This window comes from Rhinolophus ferrumequinum, chromosome 16 (assembly GCF_004115265.2).
Source record: "Rhinolophus ferrumequinum isolate MPI-CBG mRhiFer1 chromosome 16, mRhiFer1_v1.p, whole genome shotgun sequence".
NCBI lineage: Eukaryota > Metazoa > Chordata > Mammalia > Chiroptera > Rhinolophidae > Rhinolophus > Rhinolophus ferrumequinum.
The window spans coordinates 12,033,353-12,055,549 of NC_046299.1; the positions used below are offsets into that span (position 1 = coordinate 12,033,353).

General features: G+C 47.0%; 1 protein-coding gene across 1 annotated transcript; it reads right to left on the reverse strand.

The window, feature by feature from the left end:
* Nucleotides 1-3,242: 3,242 nt before the first annotated feature.
* On the reverse strand, nucleotides 3,243-17,077 carry PNLIPRP1 (pancreatic lipase related protein 1). The gene is made up of 13 exons (XM_033130613.1): nucleotides 17,048-17,077; nucleotides 16,870-16,918; nucleotides 16,133-16,287; nucleotides 15,512-15,637; nucleotides 13,745-13,879; nucleotides 12,170-12,278; nucleotides 11,134-11,253; nucleotides 10,914-11,033; nucleotides 9,319-9,437; nucleotides 8,251-8,380; nucleotides 6,291-6,399; nucleotides 5,554-5,721; nucleotides 3,243-3,362 (listed from the first exon to the last, which is right to left on the reverse strand). Exons 2-13 carry the CDS (start codon nucleotides 16,916-16,918, stop codon nucleotides 3,299-3,301), a joined length of 1,404 nt encoding a protein of 467 aa, XP_032986504.1. The 5' UTR covers nucleotides 17,048-17,077; the 3' UTR covers nucleotides 3,243-3,298.
* Nucleotides 17,078-22,197: the final 5,120 nt, after the last annotated feature.

The following is a 22,197-nucleotide window of genomic DNA, read 5'->3' on the forward strand; positions in this document are numbered from 1 at the left end:
GTCTCAGATCATACTCTCCAAGGTTTCTCAGACCTGAGCAAGTAACGATACCATCCTTGCAAAAAATTCTCCTGCGCCTCCCCAGCCGCCATTCCCGTTAACCTCATTTTATTGCACATCAACTCAGGAAACAAAAGCCTTCCTGCAAATTAGCACAACCAAGGCACAACTTAGTCTCTATAATTGGTAAAAATGTGGATTGTCATTAAAATGGAAACACAAAATCAATACATTCTCAGAGAAAAGGAAGCCTGGAGCCCTGGGAGCCTAAGACTGCTGTGTATCGAGGTGGAGCTTCACCGTGGGCATCATCGAGGGCTTTGGAAAAAGGCCTGTGCCCAGGGGGGTTCTTGAATCAGTGGGGGGCGGGGGAGTGGAGGGGACCTGAGAATCCCCCCTTTGTTTTTTCATTTAAGACCTGAGGTGATTCTGTCAGGATGGAGCATTCGTCTGCTAGTTCCTTGAGCCCTCGGATACCCCAGGGGGCAGGGCCAGCCTCACACTGTGGGGTCTGTGTTGGGTGGGCACGAGGCCACCTTAGCAAGGACGACTGTGGGTCCAGGGACCCAACACTCTGTGTGCCTACCGCCTTCTTGTAACTTTGGGCCTCAGGCCAGACTGTGGCCCCACTCCTTAGGTTGCTTCACTCACCTTACTGCACACTGACTTAGACTAGAACCTTCCATTCCCATGGTGCTGTTGATTCTCTTGTTAGAGCCTTAATACAACAAGACCAGGAAGGCAGGGCTGGCAGGTTGCCTCCATTTTATAGATGAGAAAGCTGAGGCCCAGAGAGGTGGAAATCCTTTGCCCGAGGCCACCGGGGCTGACAAGCAGCCTGACTGCCAGCTCGGTGCCTTTTCTAGAGCTTCCAACCAGATGGAATGTTTCTCTGAACTTTATGTCACTAAACTGAATATGAATATGGCATATTTTCATTGCTCCAAAGGCTGTATCCATATACATTTTGAACAATGTGCAACTTTTGTTATTTAAGAAAACAAAGCCCAATCAAACTTGCCCCATGCAGCCTCTGAGATCTGGAAACTTGACCAGATTTGGCCAGGGCCACAGAGACACTGCAGGTGTACCTCTGAGTAAGCACAGAGAGCCCCAGACGCCCCATGTCCCAGGATGGTGTGTTAGGGTCATGATGTACGGAGCTGAGCTTGGATTCCACAGCAGTGTCAGGAAGTGGAGGCTTGATGGCCACACTGATAAGTAGCCAAGGTCCATGGCAGTGACCTTGGAACCTGGCAGTTTCCTCCAGTTGCATATCTGATAAAAGGACATTGTCCATTCGAGCAAAAGGTCATGGGAAGAGAGAACAGGAACCTGGCCCCACTCCAGCGTGGTCTCCATCGGCTGCCTCCCCTGCTTCTGGAGCCTATGGCCACCACTGTACCTGTGGTCAAGACCCAGGTCACACCGGTCGCCCCAGGTCACCCTGAGGCTCAGGCAGGGCCTCTGCTGAGTGTTTGTGGTGTGGCCAACAGCCTTAGGGAGCCTCCCTCAACTGGTTTCCTCTTTCTGTGCTGCATACTGTTTTCAGGTTCCTCCCTGTTTTTAAATTGTTTCCCCCAAGTCATCGGCCATATCTGCACTCTGGGACATAGGTGCGACAGCCTGTCCTTGATCAGGGAGAAGGGCTGTCACCCAGGGCCAATCAGTCGAGCCCCCTCCATTATGTCTGGAGTCCACTCACTGCCCTCGTACAGGCCTCTCACCACTTGCCTGGTATCTTCAGGGACCTCTTCCTCTTAGCTGGCCTCCTAGCCTGCACTCAGTAGGACGTCTCCCTGTAAGTCTGGGCCTAGAACCAATGGGTCTGTGGAGCCTTCCGTCTTGCTCCCCCCTCTTCTGGGCCACGCTGTCCTGGGACATCCCTTGCTGTTTGCATGTATCAGACAGCATGGCGGTGTTTATTCACGCACTGGGTTCCCTGTGCTTCCTACTGGGTGTGCTTTCCTCCCATCCCAGTGCCTGGCACAGAGCCGGTGTTTCGTGGTGTCGGCAGAGTCTACATTGCACGGACTGAGCTCTTGCCAACATGATGCTGCCTCGCCCAGGCCTGGAACCAGTGCTGGGCAGAACTGACAAAGGGGCGTCCACCCTGGGCTCCACTCACTCCTGCCCGGCGCCCCCCCACCCTCATTATCACCACTGTTCATTACGCACTCACCTCGCGCCCTTCACATAAGGCCCTTGCTACATACAGTCGTTTCTTTCATCCTAACCACAACATCTGCTTTCAAGGAACAACCTGGAACTTCCTCCCACTCAAGGTTGAAGCTCAATAATAGCTTGACGTGCCACCGACGGTTAGGAACAGGGGCCGGGCCCTGAAACTGCTGTGGTGAGATGTGAGCTCTGGTGACCAAGAGGGGACGCACTTGGGGGAGTTGGTGACCTTCCCAGTCCTGTACAGCCCCCTAGGGACGATCATGGGACAGGCTGGGCCACTTTAAAGAACACCCTCCCCTCCAGGTGAAGAACACCTGTGTGGGTGGAACCCACGTTCAAGTCTGACTGGCTGAGGGCTCCCCGGTGGCTTCAGACCATAGAATGGCCAAAAAATCCCCCTCAGCGAGCACCTGCATTGGGTATTCCTCTCAGAAGCCATCCTTCCTCAGTGCCCGGCCCTGCCCTGGGATGGCGCCTGCCCGGCACACAGAGAGAGGGTTCTGAGCCAGCCCCGGCCCAGGCGAGAGGGCTGGAGCCTGTCCGTGCTCTGCAAATGTGCCCACCACAGTCTCTGGATGCTGGAGCACCTTACACCCCACCGAGTGATCCCAGCACCAGAAAGTTCACGACCACATCATAGCACAGCCTTTCCACGATCCCTCAAGGTGATGGTAGTCAGGGAGAAGCCCTGGAGTCAGAGTCAGGGGACCAACCCTCGTGCTGATGGGACACGGATTCATTCTCTGTGCTCGAGCAGCTGACTCCCTCAACCTGAGCCTCAGCGCCCTCACCTGTCAGATGAGAGGCGGGGCGGAGGGCTCTGTGGACGCCCCGAACACCCACACGCTCCTTCTGCGGTTTGGGGCCACTTCCTAGGTGAGGAGAAGACACTCGGCATGAGGACCAAGGAAGCTGGGACAGAACGAGTGTGTGATCGGACGTCAGCGGCAAGAAACCCAAATATATCGACGTGTTCAGGACATCTGGGCTTTTTAAAAGGTTCAGTTCCCAAATATCCCCACCCGGGGCAGCTGACATCAGCGACAGACTGAGCAGATAGATGCATCAGTGGATTTTATTGATGTTAACACAGTGACTATATGGTGCCTGGAGTTTAACAGGGCGTAAGAGTGAGCAGTGCGTCTTCTCTCACAGTGTCCTTGCTACAGAAGCTGTGCCTGTGGAGAAAACACGAATCCTTTGTAAGTGTTGGAAATCCTTACCTGGTGATTGGAGTTAAGCAAAGGTATTTGCCGATTTACAATTCAAAAGCAATGAGGGAAGCACTGGGCTGGAGCTTCAACCGGTTGCTGGGGAACTGATTGCCTCTGGGCTGGGTGACAGGGTCGCTGGGCCCTGGGACCAGGTTGACTGTTGCTCGTAATAAGTAGCCCCGGTGTCTGAGGACTCTGTCCAACAGGACGGTGGGCTCTTTGGGGCAGCGACTGGACCTAACCTGCTCTCCTTCTCCACAAGTACATGCGGACCCTCCAGAAACACGGCAGATTGGTTTACAGGTGGGCCGACTCTTGGCTCAGCCATCCTGGGGATCTGACTAAACAGTATAGTAGCTGCAGTGTATTGAGCCACAGGCAACAACACTAAGTGATCCACTTGTGCAAACTTCACTTGGTGTGAGGAGGTATTACTGTGTTTCCCCGAAAATAAGCCCCCGTTACGATCGTCAGCCAGATGGATGCATTTAGTACGTTATGATCAGGTTCCAGAAGAAGATGATATGACTGTATTTGAATAAAAGTAGATTGTTGTACATGAAAAAAATAAGACATCCCCTGAAAATAAGACCTAATGGAGCAAAAATGAATATAAGACCCGGTCTTATTTTCGGGGAAACACGGTATTATGAGTCCCATATTATAGGAGAGGAAACCGAGGCAGAGAGGACTCTCAGTTAACAAGTGAAAGAACCAAGATGCAAACACAGGTCTCTCGGATGCCAGAGTCCACAGTTTCTACAGTAGAGTCCACTTCAAACCTCTCTTGACCTTACCTTTCAGACCTGGCTTTCCCCTTGGGCTCTCCCCTCCCTGCCTCCCATAGGTGACATGGGGCTAGGTACTTGAGGCTTCGCATTGGTGTCTTCATTTGTAGAAAAGGGCGCTGCTCTCTCCCATGATTGCTGAGACCCTCACGTCAATATTGCAGTCTCTCATGACAATCAATGTAAACAACTTTACAATTAATAAAAAAACAACAACAACCCATGCAGACATAAGTGGTTATCGTTACGGCTCTTCCAAGAACCACGGGCTTCTCTCAGGCCTCACCACTTTTGAGCTCTGAAGCTTTGCCCAGTTTCCTCACTTATCTTCACCGGCCCTCCCCACTTTCCTTTTTTGTATTTCTCTTGTCCTTCCTTGAAGCCTTTGCAGTAACCTCCAGTTGTATTCCCGGTTCTCTGCACCTTGAGCTCTGCTGTCAGCAGCCGGGTCTTCCCCTGTCCCTCACACACTGCTGGTGCCCTTCCCAGTTGCAATCCCTCCGCCCAAGAGATGCCTGGTGGCTCCTTCCCGTCCACGGGCCCTCTGCCTTCCCCCTCAGCCACTCTCTTTGGGCACTTCATGGCGAGTTCTGTATTCTGTCATTTGATCTTTCATTCATAAATCTAATCTTTCTCAACAGTTACATGGTAAACTCCATGAGACAGACTCTGTCTTTGTATCCCCTCCTATTTGTTGGGCATACAGTAGGTATTTAATAAGGTCAGAGAGAAAGGAAAGGGGGGGAATCTTTATGGGGAGTGCTACATTTCTCTTTTAATACCATGTCATTAAAGGGACTTCTAGTCAGCATATTCCTTAGTAGGGGTTGAAAGCCCAAAGAGGTGACTAAATTAATCTGAGGGGGATCGGAGAAGAGATTGGAACAAAATCTTGATTTTCTTTAGCCTCCTAATGATGACGATGATTTTTTAAAATGGTACTTATTGGCTGTTTTCATAAGAGCAAAATTATTTGAATAATTTGACAGATTCAGCTGTTTACTCCCCAAACTATCGCAGGGAAGACAGAGGGGCTGGCCCCACCAGGTGGTCAGCGGAGAAAGGTCCTGTCAACTAAAGCACAGCACCGAGCAGCCGGATGGGGAGCCATGTGCAGCCTGGAGGTGGGAAGGGGATCCTATCTTCTGTACCCCAGACAGACAGGGGGGAGAACACTCAGTAAGGTGCACCCAACAGAACTGGTTTATGCTCCCTGTCAGTTTTTGTTTGCTGGGAGAAAGGGCCCCAGACGGGTCGATTTTCTTGGCTTTTCTTACTGAACCATAACTGACTTTCTGGGGTGAGTTTTCATTACAAACAGGAATATGTACAAATATCCTCAGGCACAAGCCAGCCAAGATACATACACTGCCTTCTCGTCTCCCTTTTGCACGATGATCTTGGCTGCACCCACTTTGGGGAGGGTGGGGTTTACCACGTTGTTATTCCAAAGGAACTTGACTTTCTCAATTGTTCCAACATCCAGCTCTGCATCAAACTCAGCGGAATGAGTGGAGCCTGGTTTGAGAATCCCCCTGACACAGAGAAATAGAAATAACTTCTAACAACCATGTAAAGCCATGCCACTCTTTTCTACTCTGGACAAATGAGATTATTTTTCAAAATTCATTCTCAAATAAAGGATGGAGAAATGGAAAAGCCAGACCATCAAACTATTACGTACTTAAATAGTGTTTAAATATTGTTAAATATTGTTTCCTCAAGTTAATTTCTCTTCAAAACTCTTATAGAAAATGATATAATTCCTTTATATCATTTTTTTCTGGAAGAGTTATTTGTATTGTAACAAGTTATCCACTTAGTTTAATACAACAAGCATGTGTCACTATGCAAATTAGAAAACATGATATTTGGGGTAATAATTAGATTTATTTTTTTAAAAAAATCTGGTCTACTGAGAAAGAATTAAATAATAGAGAAAAGAAAAATTGTTAGCAGAAGTCTGAAATTAACTTCAGTAAACAAAGAAAAGAACTTAAAATCCATTGATAGATGAGAAGATAATGAGTGTTACCCTAAGTGCCTGGATTTGAAGGCTGTGTAAATTGTCAACTGAGATGTGGCGCTAAAATAGCAAATTTACCTGAAGATGTCATATTGGTGAGTGTTCCCCTTATTTCCAAACAAAGAAACTTTGACCTGACCGGTGGCAATTCTTCCAGACAGTGTGACGGAAACGCCGTATCTCCAGCCTGCACAGGGTACGGGAAAGAGCTCAGTTTATTCATGCACCAAAGAGTTGACCCAAATCTCAGATTCCTGTCCCCGTCGCTTACAATAAGGCATCAACGTATAAGATATTCTACATGTTATTCTGCAGCCCAAACTAGGCCATAAGGGGACATTCAGATCTAGCGTTTGTCCCCCTCCCGATCTGTACTGCCCAGCAAAGGGGCCACAAGCCATATGTGGCTGCTTACATTTAAATGCAATTAAAAAAAAAAATTTAGTGCCTCAGTTTCACTAGCCAGATTTCAAATGCTAAATTGCCACATGGGCTAATTAATAACTATTGTACTGGACAACACAGAACATATCTATCATTGCAGCAAGTTCTGTTGGACATTTCTGCTCTAGAATGACGGTGTAATGAGTTAAGGTGAAAAGAGAGGAAACAAGGGCTTGTCCCCACGTTTGGAAATGTAGCTCAGGAGTGCGGTCCTATGAGCCCCTTATCTCTGCACCCCCAGGGCCCACGCAGCATCCAGCACAGGGTGGGGCTCCGTCGTCACCCACGTTTGTACCTGGAGTGCTGTCTGAGTGCCCACGAGCACACTTACACACACACCAACCTATATACATATAACCACACACTACCATACACATAAACACACATATGAACATATGCACAAACGTACACATACTCATGCACACACACGTACATACACACACATACATTCACATCCTTTGCCTAATTCCTACTTGTCCTTCACATCCTCAGAGATGTTGCCCGTGTCCCTCCCTCTGCTCAGGGCCAGGTCCTTTGTGCCACAGTGCCACTGCCCAACACGCTTGTAGCTGCTGGCTCAGTCTCTGTCTTCTCTGCTGGGGTATAAAGGTCGTGGGCAGAGTGTCTTGTTCATTCCTGCATCCCCCATCCCCTGTGTCTAGTGTGTGTGTGGGGTGTGGTTATAAATAAATGTTGGTTGAGGAATTAATAGATGGGTTTTGAATGTTTAATGTGTTGTTAAAACATGGGCAAGTATTTCGTGCATCACGACATCAGTGGAAGGATTAACTAATGTCCTTTTAAAGAATATGTATATAGTGATGAAAAGATTCCATATCTTGATTGAGTAGGTGGTTACATGACTGTTTGTCAAAACTCATAGAACTCCACTAAAAAGGGTGAATTTTGCTATATATAAATTATGCCTCAATAAACCTGTCTTATGTATATAAGACATGTATTATATTCATGTATTTATATAATACAGTCTCTTTTGTAGAGTGCAGTATCTTAAGGAGCTATCATAGGGCAGAATGGCACAAAGTGGCCCAGACTTGCCCCGTCTTTACCCTATGCCCTAGTCCATCCAGCAGGTTTTTGAGAGATGTCATCCTTGTCTGATTGCCGCCCACCCTCCACCAGAGGGGCAGCTCCTGGGGAACAGGTGCACATGGATGGGGGTGGGGGAGGGGTGGGGAGATTGGAGTTTTGGGCTTCTTAAGGGGCTCAGCCCAGCAAAGAGCTGGTATCAAAGAAATGTTTGCTGGATGAATAAAATAACAGGTGCATATGACACAAACTTAAATATGAAAGGGACCGTGGAGTGGTAAAAATTCAGGGGAAATGGCCACAAAGACATGTAAATGACTGTTATCCATTAGTAATACTATTTGCTTCCATACATTTCATGCCATCCAAATAAAATGGGAGAGATGCAGACTCTTTTTAAATCCCCAGTAGAGTCTTAAATGGGATCCTGTGGGTTGGATGTGTCCTCTTTCTAAGACAATAAAGATGGTTAGAGACAAGCCCTACGTTTATAATGGAAACTAAACTTTCTTTACCTGGAAGGGAAAGTCAAAGTGCAACTTACGGGCAAATTTGCTGGAATCGCCTGTGTTCAGGAAGAATTTTTGCTGCTCCTTAGCTGCCTTGTCAGCAAATTTATCAGCATAATGCCCCATCTGCGGGCACCCTTCATCTGGACAGGGGAAGCACTTGTTCTAATGAGAAGAGATAGACCAGGCTGTATGGTGTGGATTAATCATTTTAAGATCCATACATCTGGGGGAGCAATTTTCATACCCTCTGAGCTTCCTCACTTGTAACCGGAAGGAGACTGGAACAGAGGATCTCTAAGTTACCTTCATCCAGGATGGGGTTCCCAAGCCTGGCGCACATCACATTAGAATTGCGCGGGGAGTTTTGGAAAACACTGATGGCCATAGTTAGAAAATACTGGGCTCCAGGTTAGATCCATTGTATCTTCCATCGAATGATATGCTGGTGAACAATTAACAGCTGACTCCGGGACACAAAACCCTGATTGCAGCGTTTACCAATTTTGTGGTGTAAATACTCTGACTGTGGCCAATTTCAGGCTACCAACAGAATGCTACTGAATATGGAGTTGGGGAGAGATTGCTCCCACTGGCTCCACGAGCCAGGGCAGGCGGGCTCCAGCATGTCATTCCTCCATCTCTCCCTTGTTGCCGGCTACACGGGCGCAAAGTTCAGCCTGGCATATAGAGCACCAGCATCCATCTTTCCTTCTCTTTTGCATGTGAGTCTGTCTCTCACACATTCTTCTATTCTTGTGCTGCCCTGGCTCGGCACGTGCATTCCTCCTCTTGAAACTCTATGATTTTACAAGCCAGATTCCAATGATGCCCCCTGCAGGACGCCTCCTAGATCATTGAATTGACTGCTCTTTTTTTTTTTTTTCTAATTTCCCAGAGTCTTCCTCGCCCATAGGACTCATCTAGAATTCTAGCTGCCTCCTGCCTAAAGTTCTTTTTTCCTGCACTCCGCAGGACCATGAATTCTGAGGGGCAATACATAATAAGTAGGGGATGATCAGAACCTGGTGATAAGCTACTATAAATTCCAAACACAGCTGGCCCAGTGTCCCACAGTGGAAATAGGCAGGACAATAACTTACAGACTTAAAGGTCTTGTAGGAATTGCAGGGGAACGCAGTGAACCCATCAGGATTGAGGATGCTCTCTGAGTAATACTTGTAGCTTCTTAGGTGATTGCAAGCCACAAAGTCCCGGGTTCCTGGAGAAACAAAGGAAGAAGTCTGCACACGTGGTCGGCGGGTGCTGACAACTTCTCTGCCTCTCCCTCCAAGTGGGATGGTTCCAAAATTGGACTGAATTTTCAGAAATTTAAGACAAGACCCAAATCCTGCCACATTCATGACCGCTAACATATAGAGGGTGCTTTCTGTGTGCTGAGCCACATTCTGAGAACTTTGTATGTATTGTCCACATCATTCTTACCATCCCACCCCTAATTGTAGGAAGATCTATAGATTACAGACTCAGATTTCAGATTATGGTTAGTAAACGGCAGAGCTGGGAATTAAACCCAAGCCCATCTAGTTCTTGAGTCCATGACTTTAACCTCTGTGCCATCCTGCAACCCAGGGACCAGGCTGGAGGTCCTCAAAGACACAAGTAGATGTAACATTGACCTCCCAGACATGATAAAAGCAGGGTGACAACATTTTCAGGCACATAAAAAAGGAGGGTTAAGTGGCTTTAGGTGGCTTTATATGAGCATCCCTGTTACTCTCATAGCACCTCACACCTTACAATCTTTCTTGGCTTCCACAACTCCTGCCAAGTGACAGATGTCACGGCATACCTTCTAGACTTGGTCTGAACTTGCTTGCCCATTACTCATGGAGAGTTTGAGCTACCCCGTCCATGCAAACTCTCATAAGGATGTAAACGACAAACATGTAAGTCATCCTTCATATTTGCCTTGATGGTGTCCATACTTGCCAAGCCATTTTGATTGAATTCAGTAAAAATCTCTACTCATTAGATCTGGTCAGACCATTAACGGTTTTGACCTGTGTGGTGCCAAATGATGAGTTTGGCTGAAAAATTCACCTATCCATTGTCCTTTTCATCTTATTAAATACAGAGTCGGCGCTGTGTCTGAAGGATGCTCTTTATCCCAGGTGTGCCAGATCAATGATAAAGAGTAACCACGTTGAATAGCACAGTCTCACTCTTACCTGTGATTGCTTCTCATTGTTGATCCAACACTGAGGAGTGGTGACACTCACTGGGCAAGCGGCTTTACCAGGGAAATCATTGGAAACATTTTTATTTTAGCTACTGAAATGAAGCCAGTTGCATAAGCTTGAACTATGTCACTGACTCCCAAGGGAGAAATTGGCAGACACACTGTTCGTTAGAGTCAGGATGTTTACTTTTATGGGTTTTCTTTCCTTTGTTATGTGTATCTACCAACTGATTGTTGGAGTTATAGCTTTAAGCAACGGTTTTGCAATTCTTTGTTGCTTGTACACTTCAGGACACCCCCAGCAATGTTTTAAGGAAGTACAAAATCAGTAGAGCTTTGATGTAACAAATGATATGTAGCTACAGTTTTCAGAAATAAGGTCGAGAAGGGGGAATGTATGTTTTTAAAGAGCAGGGTGTTTTTATTTTTAATATTCCTACGGGAAAGGCACTGCTCACCCTAGGGAGGTGATGCCCCACTGTGCTCTGGCTTTACCTGACCAGATGCCATCGAGGTCCACAATCTGTGACAAGATATTCTTCTTGCATCCTGGCATCTCCTCTCCTCCATTGGGGAAGAAGTCAAGGTGACCCAACAGTTGGCTTGTTCCAAAACCTGAAGTGTTTGGAACAGCAATGAGCTTTTCATAACACAAGGTTCTCCTGAGTACAACACAATTGCACGTGCTCAAGGCTGGAGCATCATGGAGCCTCACCCAGGGATGGGACCAGGGGAGCTGCATCCGTGTGAATCACGTCAACAAAGGCAGCATCAGAAGGATCAAGTCGAACCTCTTCAGAAGTACCCTGGAAGCTTGCTTCTACAGGATCCAACCCTAAAAGAGATGGTCAGTACTTCAGACAGGGGGCCTAGCTGTGGGCGCGAGCAGGACCAAGCTGTACAGTTGCTCAGGCTGTGCACTGCCAACTAAAGGGGTGCCATAACCTGGAATTGGGCAGTGCCATGCTTGTGGTATTGAATATGAGGACATAAAATCTTGATGAGGGCTCCAGTGGCATGGATAGAAACGGGCAGATGAGCAAAGAAATATATAATAGATTTCTGTGCTACTCACTTCCCTGAGCCTGTTTCTTCAGTTCTGAGGATTAAATGAGAAAATGCAAAGCACTTTGCACAGTATTTGGGATAAATAGGCACTTAATCTATGCTTACTATATTATATTATATTATATTATATTATATTATATTATATTACTTCATTATATTGACATATTTTGTTGCTATTGTTATAATTTAAAGGCTTGTTTGGGTTAAAATAATGCTTTTGGCTGTGATGGTGGCTGGGTTTCTTCGGCCAGTAGAAGCAACGGAAGCGAACTTTTCATGTTCTACTCTCCTTTGATTTCAAAGAGAAGGGGGAAAAGAAATGACAGTATGGATCTTTCTTCATTATGTTTGCTTGTGTTCATACCAGCCTTACTCTGCATTTTCCTGGGTTCCCAGTTCTGCTGAGCAACCCACACTGCCAGAAAACTTGGATCTAGAGAGGAGGGGTGGAGACAGAGGTGGGAGGAGCAAAGGGAAACAAAGGGGAGTGAAGCCATCACCTCCCTGCCACACAGATGGGCTCTTGGGGGGACTTCCTGAAATGTTCCATGCAGGCTCTCCCCAGATCTGCCACAGCCAAGGGAAACTGTCTCCTTCGGGCCAGCTCCGAGCTGTGCTGTGGTCTTTGCCATGTTGTGGAGTTACTGGGGACCCAGCCTGGAGCCCCACCCCTTGGGTCTTACCTGTAATCCTGCCCAGGCCAGGAGTCCTGCTTCCTGCCTCTCCAGCCACGTGGGCTCCCAGGCTATGGCCAATGAGGTGGACTTGGGAAGGTGAGTAGCTGTGGTTTGTCTGGAGAGGGAAGACTGCATTTTCAGGACATTTCTATGCTGTGCTTTTTGTGATGTGCAAACCTAATGTTGTTCCTCCTCCTCTGAGACCTTCTGTGACTTACTGCCCTCGGGATCAAGCCCAAACTCATTGCTAGGGTCTCAGAGCTTTCCTGACTCAACACCTATTTTTCTAGACTCTTCTCTAGCCAAACCTTTTGTGGAACTTTCAAATATGCCATAGTCTCTCGTCCTGGGGTCTGGTTTGGAATTCTCTTCCTGTGGTTGTCCATCCGCCCAACCACTTACCCAGCTCCCGTGGATGCAGCTCACATCAGCCCCATCCCTGCCCCATGTGGACCAGCCCCCACAAGTGCTCCCATAAAGCCCTACTCTGCCCCATCCGAACCCTGACCACACACCATTGTCAAGTCTTCACTGCAAGGTCCTCCAAGGCCTGGGACCTCATCCATCCTTTTCACCTCTTAGTACAGCTCCTGACACTGTATTCCCCAAACAAATCATGAACAAACAAGAGACATAGAACTACGAGGTGCCTGCACATGTTGGTCTCAGACATAGGTGTTTGCCCAAATATACTCGTCTATTAGTCTACGGCGCCTCCTAGTACAAACACCCTGGGTTTTGATTTCTGTGGGGGTGCAGGACTATTTAGAACCAATTGGTACTTTTGTAGACCCTTTAAATATAAAACAAATGGCTGGGACCTTTATCTGGTTAGAAAATAGTCACAAAAACCTAGCGACGTAACTGAAAGAGTGCAAGACTTAGAGAATTAGCTAAAGTGAAGAGCAGGGCAGGAAGAAACAGCTGAGTTGATTGTGACAGAAGAGATGCTCCAGCAACAACAGGATCCGTAACAGCAGGCCAGTGCAGCTGGTACGGTCCAGCTGTGTGCACGGCCCTTCAGCTCCACTGGGTTTTCCCTGGAGATGTTGTGTTTTGCCCCCAAACAGAGCCCACCGGGTGTAGTGGGCTAGAAGCTTTGGGGCCCAAAAGATAACTCTTACATTTACCTGCTCTATGATTCTGGAGGGGTGTGGGGGGGAGACACACTAGTTTCTGGGCCTCAGTTTTTTTTTTTTTTAAGGAGGGCGCAGCTCACAGTGGCCCATGCGGGGATAGAACCGGCAACCTTGGTGTCGTCAGCACCACGCTCTAACTGACTGAGCTAAGCGCCCCCCTCCACCGCTACCCGCCGACCTCAGTTTTCTTATCTGTCCATTGAAGATGATAATAAAAGCCTCTACCTCCTAAGTGTTAGCTCTGACCGTTTTTTATTTTCTGCCACGGGTGTGTCGTGCCATTCATTGTTAAGGTGAATTTCAGGGTTTTGCAAGAAAGACCCCAGGAGAACTCTCAATCCTTCCTACTTCCTCTTTCAATACATGATCCCAGCTGCACCTTTACCCCCCAGAGCCCAGTGGGCGCTGCCCGCCCCAGCAGCCCACCCAGCCGGCCACTCACCGAAAGCATGCCGATCATTTGGGCCACCTGCGAGCCCACCACGCGCACGTTGCTGACGGCCTGCGTGTAGGTGGTCTGGGAGCCTCTCCTCCAGTCCACGCAGATGCAGTTCACCTTCTCCACCTTGAACATGTTCTGGGGTGGGAAAGACACCAGAGTAGTATCATGGGGGCATGTGAAACCACATAACCGGTGGCTAATGGCTGCGACTGGCTGTTCTGCTGTTTCGTCTTAGCTGGGGCGTCGAGATAACTAGACTTTAGGGAGTCCTGTTGTCAATTATCCCTCAGGGCAAATGCCAATCAATTCCCTGTGTTGCTTGTAGATGAGTTAAAAGCTGGCCACTCTCTGGTTTCCTTCGACCAAATTCAATAAGGTGGTTTAGGGGAGAAAACAGATGCATCATTAAAGGAGCCCTCTTTTGAAAAGCAAAGTCCTCAAGTGAAAGCTCTGGTGGCGCGTGTCTGAATGACCTCGTGGATTTCAGTGCTAAGGCTCCTTTCGGCCTCTTGGCAATGCTGCCGATCCTGGGCTTGCCTTCACCTCAGCCTGCCGGGCATTTAGTACGTCTTAAAATTAGAGGGAAGCATCACTATTTTACAGTCAGGAAAGCACAGGCTTTCATGGAGAAAACACACCCTGCAGATATTTGCAAAATAGAACTGCACTGATTTAAAAGAGATTGACGAATTTTGCAAGAAAAACTTTTTCCTGGATGGTAAAGGAACTGATACATCCTTAGAAGTTCCTCCAGGCAGTCCCCACGAACAGCTTGAGTTTAAAATGAATTTATAAATTCCAAATCCACTCAGAATCTTTTCACGAATACTAATATGTGTGATCACACACAGAGGTACGAAGAAGTGTTTCCTCGGGATTTTTATGTTGAAAGCAACCCCGAGGAATATCTTACAAACCTGAAGAATTTGGGTGTAAACTATATCTTACAGTTTATATGTTAAGATACTTAATATATCTTAATATATTGGGACTATATCTTAATATAGTGGGACGCAGAGGCGTGAAGAGTTAAATGCTTGGTAAACCAAGGCCAAATGCGGCACGACTTTAATTCCCTGGGTTTGTAACTTTCCCTGCTGACATTATAGGTCAGAGTTATGAAGGTGTATGCTGAGGTCAATTCTTATGTGTCAGAAAAATAAAGTGAATCGGTGTATACATAAAAAGAAAGGATGACGGTATATTCTGCGTATATTTGTGTAAATGTATACACCCGTGTCTATGTGTGTTTGCATGCACATGTGTGTGTTTGACTATTGTTTGTTCTTCTGACCAACGGATGCTATATTACGTATAGTTCTGGCACTTTCTAGTCTGCCTTTTTTTTTTTTTTTTGGGTCACTTAGTTTTTTTTTTTGGTCACCGATCAATCTTAGTTCTCCATTCTCAAATAAGTGGTCATAGCAACACATCTCTGACTCGCAGGGACGAGGGAAAGATTTGAACAAAAAGAACATAATCTCTCACTTACAGGAATACGTACCCTCACTGAAAATGGAAGCAGACAACATTTAGCCTTGATTTAACCAGAAATGAGGACGTGTTTGTCCACATAGCAAATATCATTGCTTCACACTACCGATATAGTCCAGAAGTGTGGAAGGGAATTTTTATGTTCATAAACAGAGGCATTTAATTGCATTTCGAGCTCATTTACTGCAATTGCTTAAAGGGAGGCAGGACACGAGTGGGAAGCAGGGGCAGCAGCCAGCAGAGTAGGCCGCGGGGATCAGAGCCGGCCCCTACCTTGCACATATCCAGCAGCCAGCTCTCATCTCCCTTGTCTATGAAGCCGTGGATGATGAACCGGGTCTTCCTGTCTGTTTGAAAATTCGATGCCTCAATTGTTGATGGATCAGAGGGAAGTAGAATCTGTGACAGATGCAGGATTGAATATTTTTGCAACCCAGCCACTCAGGCCTCTCTCTCTATTCCCCTTTTATGTCTGTGCCAATGCTACAAACTTCCAAAGTTTAGCACAAAAGCCACCTCTTCCATGAAGCCCACCCTGACCTCTCTTTTCCTGTCCCGCCTCCCCAAGTCAAGAAACCCTGCCTCCACTGGCCCTGTATTGTGGCTCAAGGTCTTACCCTTCATAGCCTTGTTCAGTAAGCTTTTTGCCACAGATCAGAATCACACAACCAGCTAGAGGTTCTGGCAAATGTGAACCATTCATTCATTCAAGCTAACTTTTTTACCAAAGACCTACTCTGTCCAGGCCTGGCTAGTCCTGGGGTGCAGCTGGAGGGATGGGGTGGGGCAGAGTATGATGAAGGAGGTGGGTACAGAGAAAAGGAACTCCTGGTCTGCAGGGTGGGCACAGCGCCTCTCCCAGTTATAAAGATGCTAAAATGACTGAGGTCTCACCTGAAAGGTGTTTGGGTTCTCGTTGGTGTAGAGCTGGAAACGGGTGCCAATCTTCTCAGGGCTCCAGGGAAGAACTTTCAGGGGCCTGATTACAGTCCCACCCCAGGGCTCAGAGTCAGAGAAGCACCCGAGGTTACCATAGCAAACTTCTTTTCCTGCAGAGAAAGGATGACTCACTCAGGATTAGCTCCTCAGCAGGGACCTGAGACATCACTGCTGCTCAGGCCTGGTCACTCCCCTTCCTGGTGACAGCCTGAATACCCGCCTCTGCCCCACACAGTCTCTTCTGGACCCCAGTGCCCACCTTCTGCTCTGGGACCAGTCCCACCGAGTCCCATAGAGACCCCCAACTGTGCCTCACTTAGAACCATCATCAAAACTTCGGAGTTCTGTGTCTCATCCCTAGCTCTTCTGCTACACCTATTTGTTTCACTGATGTGATAACGGGCACTAAGAAGTCAATATGTTAACTCAGGCAGGTGTTTAATGCTTTACCTACAAGAGTCTGGCCTGGGGCACCCCAGGTATGAAGGCAAAATGGTAGGGGGATGCTGTGAAGTGGGTCCCCCTCAAACTGCCCCCTCACCCCCAGGTAGAGTGTCAGCCCCGTCTGCCTTTTTCTGGAACTGAAGTTGTCTGGAGCTGCTGGACGCCCTGCCATGCCAAGGCTTTCTCTGGCCAGTGCTAAGACGTTGGGTTTAAGCCCCTCCCCAAGGAGACAGCGCACTGTTTCTCACCTTTGGCTGCTCCCAGCAGGAAAAGCGCGATTGTCCAGATGGTCACCATCTGCAATAAATTCAGATGTTTTCAGCCTCACCAAGCATTACCAGAGCAGTGAGCAGACTCTCAGGAACTTGAGGCTGTGTGCCTTGCTTTTCCTTCACAGCCGGGGAGAGAATAGCAAAGGCGACTTACCCTGTCGGATGTTCCAGGCCTTCCCTCCCTCTGGATGCAGTGCCCAGGGCTTTTTAATACTCCGGCCTTATCATTTGGACGCTACTTCAAGGAAATAGCGAGTGATGATAAAACGTGCTATGTGAACTCAATATTTTAATCTGCACAAATACACAAAACAAGATTAATAATTGTGGTCCTGTTTTTCCACAAGTCTGGGAAGATGAAAGAATGGTTGGTTCAAAGGGGGTGCAAAGTCCCTAACTTTGTACCTATGTGCCTGTGCATGTAATTGTGAGCTGAGTCGGCCCCACTTTCCAATTTTCTATTTCATCACCGCATTGTTGACAAGTTCCAATAAGGACACAGCAGCTAACTCTAATAATAGAGGGTAGTAGTTGTCACTTCGAGTAAGTAGACATGCCCCCCACATAGCTGAAAGTGAAGGGAAGTGTCGGATTGAGAAAATCCTTCTCTCTCTGTCTCTGTCTCTTTCTTTCTCTGGCAGTTGGGTAATACCTGAGGACCTGAGCTTTGGAGACAAATTCAATAGCCCCCACGATAGCCTCTGACCACAAGCCCCCATTAACTTCTTGTCCCAGTTATGTAATGCTATGTAATGAACCAACCCAAAACATAATGGTTTAAAACATCAGCAAGTATTCTACTGTCCCACTCTAATTTTGAAAAGATGGGTTTAGGAGCCTCTAAAAGCCCATGTCACCAGACCACGTCACACCTGTTGAGTTTCCCTAGACTCTCTGAAGTTTGCACACCTGACCTATGAGACTTGGCCCCTGTGAGGCTGTCATGAATTACCCACAGACGTGCGTCTGTGAGCAGCTTGGCCAGTTCACACAACAGGCAGATAAGCCTTCACGTGGCAAATACCACGGGTGCCCTACCCCACCCCCACATTAAATGTACCTCACCGTCGAAGTTCGCACTCCTTCTGAGTAATCAAAACACTGGGGTACAGTGGGAGGGGCTCCCCTGTTAAGAAAATGAAAAGGACTTCCCCAGGAATAACAAAGAATAAACGCCAGCAGTTCCTGAGGTTTACCGTGTGCAGTCAGAGTTTCAAGCATTTGACACATATTACGTCATTTAAGTCTTTTAACAACCCCATGAAGTAGGTACCGTTATTTGCCTCCCTTTACATATGTGGATACGGAGGCACAGAGAGATAAACAAATTGTCTCCAAAGTCACACAGCTAACGAGTGATGAGATGGGATTTGAATCCAGTCTATACAGAATGAAACAAGGAGTTGTTGAATATTCCGTTATTCTGAGCAAGTTATCAACAAGATTTATTGGGTGTCCACCACATAGAATAGGGGGATGACTTACACAGAGTAAATTGAAACAGAAAATAACTTTCCCCCTAAACTGCCTGACTTGAGCCATCTGGTTGACCTAAGCGGGAAGGTATTTAAGCTCTGGACGTCCGCTCAGGAATCTAGGAAGGTGCTGGAGCACCTTCCAAAGGCTGGTGAAGTCAAAGGCCTTTATGCTTTCCTTTGACATCGCAGAACTGACTCAAGGAGAGATTCAGGGTGAGCAAATGAGTAAACAGGTTGGTGGCAGATGTCAGATGGCCCTGACTGCCTCTTGGGCCTCTTCTCTTCCTGCTTCCCATTTTGCCCTCCACACACAGCCACACTGGCTGCCACTGGGCATCGAACATGCCAAGTCTATTCCCACCTTGGAGCCTTGGAGCTTACTCTTCCAATGGCCTGAAACTCTCTTCCCTAGACCTCCACTGGGCTGGCTTCTTCTTGTCATTCAACAACTGGTTAAATGTCACCTCTTCGGTGAGGTCACCTCCTACCTGACCCCAGTCCCCCACTCCCCAGCACCTTGTTTGTTTTCTTCTTGTGACAAGTTACAATTATCTATATTATTTGTTTATTTATTGGCGATCATGTTTTTCCCACCTAAAATGCAATTCTATGGGGACAAAGACCGCCTCTGTTTTGGCCACTGCTGTAACCTCAGCTTCTAGAACTGTACCTGGCACTGAAGTGGTTAGGAATTAATGAAAGGAGGACGGTGCACATAAATGGAGTTCATGAGCATTTTATTCTCAGTTTCACGGCTGGGAAAGGTGAGAGGGCACAGTTTTAAGGAGGAGAATGAAAGAGATGTCATTCTTCAGACAAGGAGGAAGAATATGAACATCTGATTCAATTTAGAATAATCACCACACGATGTGTCACAGTTTGCCCAGGGGTAAGGCCCCCGTGCCTTTCCCGCTTCAGTTCACCTTATGGCCAAGTTTTTCTGTTGGCTCCACGTCAACCTCAAGGGAAAGGTTTCTGCCTCGGGGGTTCAGTGGCTGAAACCACCTAAAGGTGATCGGAGTTTATGTGTCTTCTACATGTGGTAGAATGTGGTTGTTTCCAATATTTTACTATGCCTTAATGAATATTCTTATACACTTGGCACTTTCCACATGGATGGTGTATCTGTGGGATAAATTCCTAAAGTTGAATTTCAGGGGCAAAAGATCTGTACATTTCACATGTGTCTGTGTCTGTTGGCTACTCTCCCCACCCCACCACTTCCAGAACAAAAGTGAAGTAGATCGTTCGCTATTTGAACAGGTAACTTTTTACAGGGCTGTTATGATTCTTTTGGTCGTAAGCAACAGAAATCAATTCTAGTTAGCTAAATTTTAAAAAAGGAGAGATTTATTGAAAAACTATTGGGCATCTCATGGAATCTATGAAATTGCTGAACCATGAGACCCAGGGAAGCCCAAGAAATGGGGTCATCCTGAAGACGTCAGTCACCCCAAGATCCCCTCTGCCTTGGACCAGATTCTGCTGCACGGACTCTCTGGCTTTGTGCATCACAGCTCAGTAATTTTAATTACCAGGTGATTGACCTGGTTAGGTCAGGAGCTGTCCCTGAATTAATTAGCAATGGGGATGGGTGCTATTGAGCAGGCCTGGCTGAGGGGACCCACCCCCGTGCACCCAGAGATGGAGCTGAAGTTGCGAGCTGGTCAGCTCCTGCAAGAGGTGTTGGTTCCACATCAATAGAATAACAATTCTAAATCAGCGGTCTCTGCTAAATGTGTACAAAAGTGCACGGTTAGTGGCTCGGTGGTGGAGGGTAAAGGGTTTCTTTAAAAGTATTGTTTGTATTTATCACTCCTTGAAATAATGAAAAGATGATTCGCATGAGTTAGCAACAGGGAATGATGAGTGTGCAGACTGGATTTCCTGATCAGCAACTCTGATCAGGACAGTTGTGTTGTTTTAAGATAAAAAGGAGCAACTCTCAATTCATGGGCATTAGTTGTTTGATAAGAAACATGCTGTCATCGAGGAAGTCAAAAGCAAGGAAACCAAAAAGGCGCCCTCACTTCTGATGACGGTAGCAATGAGGAAAAGGCAGTATAAGAAGGCCAGAGACTGGAGCCTGGGCTGACCCATCACTGTGAAAACCCTCCTGACACCTGACCTGTTCCTTCCCCAACCCCAGGCTTCCCAGGATGGAGAAACAGGTTAGAGATGGTAATAGATGAATTGTGAAAATGGCCAGAGTTCTTCCCACTCCCCCCAAATAGCCATGCCCTTTGCAATGTGACCTTGCTGCTCCTTCTAGCAACAACTGGACTCTATTTCCCCATCCCTTGAATCTGGACTAGTTGTGTGACTTGATTTGGTTATGAAATGTGATGGCAGTGACATCTTGGACCAACTCAAAGCCAACCTACCCCCCAAGTATTGAGAAACCCAGCTAAGTCTAGCAGCCCTGCTGACTCAACTCACTCTGACCACTGACACACAAGTGAATCCAGCCCAAACCAGAAGAGTACCCAACTAACCCAGAGATTACTAATATATGCTCACAGTTTAAAGCCACTGAGTTTGGTGGTGTTTGTTATGCAGCAGTAGCTAACCAACGCAGGAGCTCAGCTCATCCTGTCCTGGGATTCAGAGAGAGCAGCTATCATTGCACTCAGTGTCATCATTCTTGGGCACACATCAATTGAGGGTATGTTCTTTCCTAACTCCCACATTCGTCAATATGCACTCTAATGCACTGGCTTCTGTTTAAATGCCCTGGGGGATATAATTGGACTAAGCCTTTAACAAGACTGAGGTCTAAACTGCATCTCCTTTAGAGCCTCCTAGACCAATGGATTCATTCCACACCAGATGAAAAGATTTCTAGGTGAGACTTTCAAACAACAGTAACAGCTGAAATACATTCAATGAACTCATATCTCGGTCAGCTTCAGGAAACTAAGGCAGGATTCATATGCACACAAATCTGTGGATCTCTTCTGAAACTATGATTTCATTTCCACCAGACAGCTCTCCTGTCTTCAAAATGTATAATTCCTTGAGGGTCACAAAGATAAACAGTGAGATCGCTAGCCGTCATCTGCCATGTCCACACATCCAGATGGAGACGAATAGCTGCTTTCCTCCACCCACTCTGTTCTTGTTTTCTCCTTCAATTTCAAGTTCAGAATGTTCACATACCTTGTCATCTTGTAAGAGAACAATCTTGTGAATTCTCAGGGAAGAATTGGTTCAAGCTTGGTTCCCAGAGACCCCTAATTCCAAAGAAGTGTTCTGAGAAAGCTGTTTTCTAAACCTTTCCCACAGTCTGCATTCAATTAAACCAGGCACATACAACATGCAAACCCTTTAAGGAATTTACAAATGGGATATACAGGCAAGTAAACAAGCAATGATGATATGGAGAGATAGATACGTACTGAGACGGAAGAAGTTCTGGGCACGGTGGGAATGTAGTGGGGTAGCCGCTAATCCAGTCTTAAGGGGAGCGAGTAGTGAAGGTGAAGAAAGTCTTCCTGGAAGAAGTGATGTCTAGACAGACAGGAAGTTCATCCATCAGTAGGAGTTAAATAGATAAGAAGACAGGAGAGGAAGCGTTTATGCAAAGGTCCGGTAGCATCCGAGTTCAAGGCCTTTTGGAGGACAGTGCCAGAATGTAGAGGTCCAGAAGGAAGGTGGTGAGAGATGATGCAGGAGTCCTGGATGAAAACCAGGCCACGAGGGGTCTTGCAATGCTCCCTAAGGAATGTGAATTCTATCCTTCTACTGGGAGAACCTTTGATTTGTGCTTTAGGAAAATCAAAGAGGCTGCAGACAGGAGAGGGTCTGGGGGAGCCCCACTGGGAGC

Excerpts from the sequence above, each read along its gene's own strand:
- PNLIPRP1 (XM_033130613.1), bottom strand. The coding sequence starts at position 16,918 with ATGGTGACCATCTGGACAATCGCGCTTTTCCTGCTGGGAGCAGCCAAA. Across the intron at positions 16,288-16,869 it reads CCTGCTGGGAGCAGCCAAAG|GAAAAGAAGTTTGCTATGGT; the intron begins GTGAGAAACAGT and ends CTTTCTCTGCAG. Across the intron at positions 8,381-9,318 it reads CCTACAAGACCTTTAAGTCT|AACAAGTGCTTCCCCTGTCC; the intron begins GTAAGTTATTGT and ends TCTTCTCATTAG.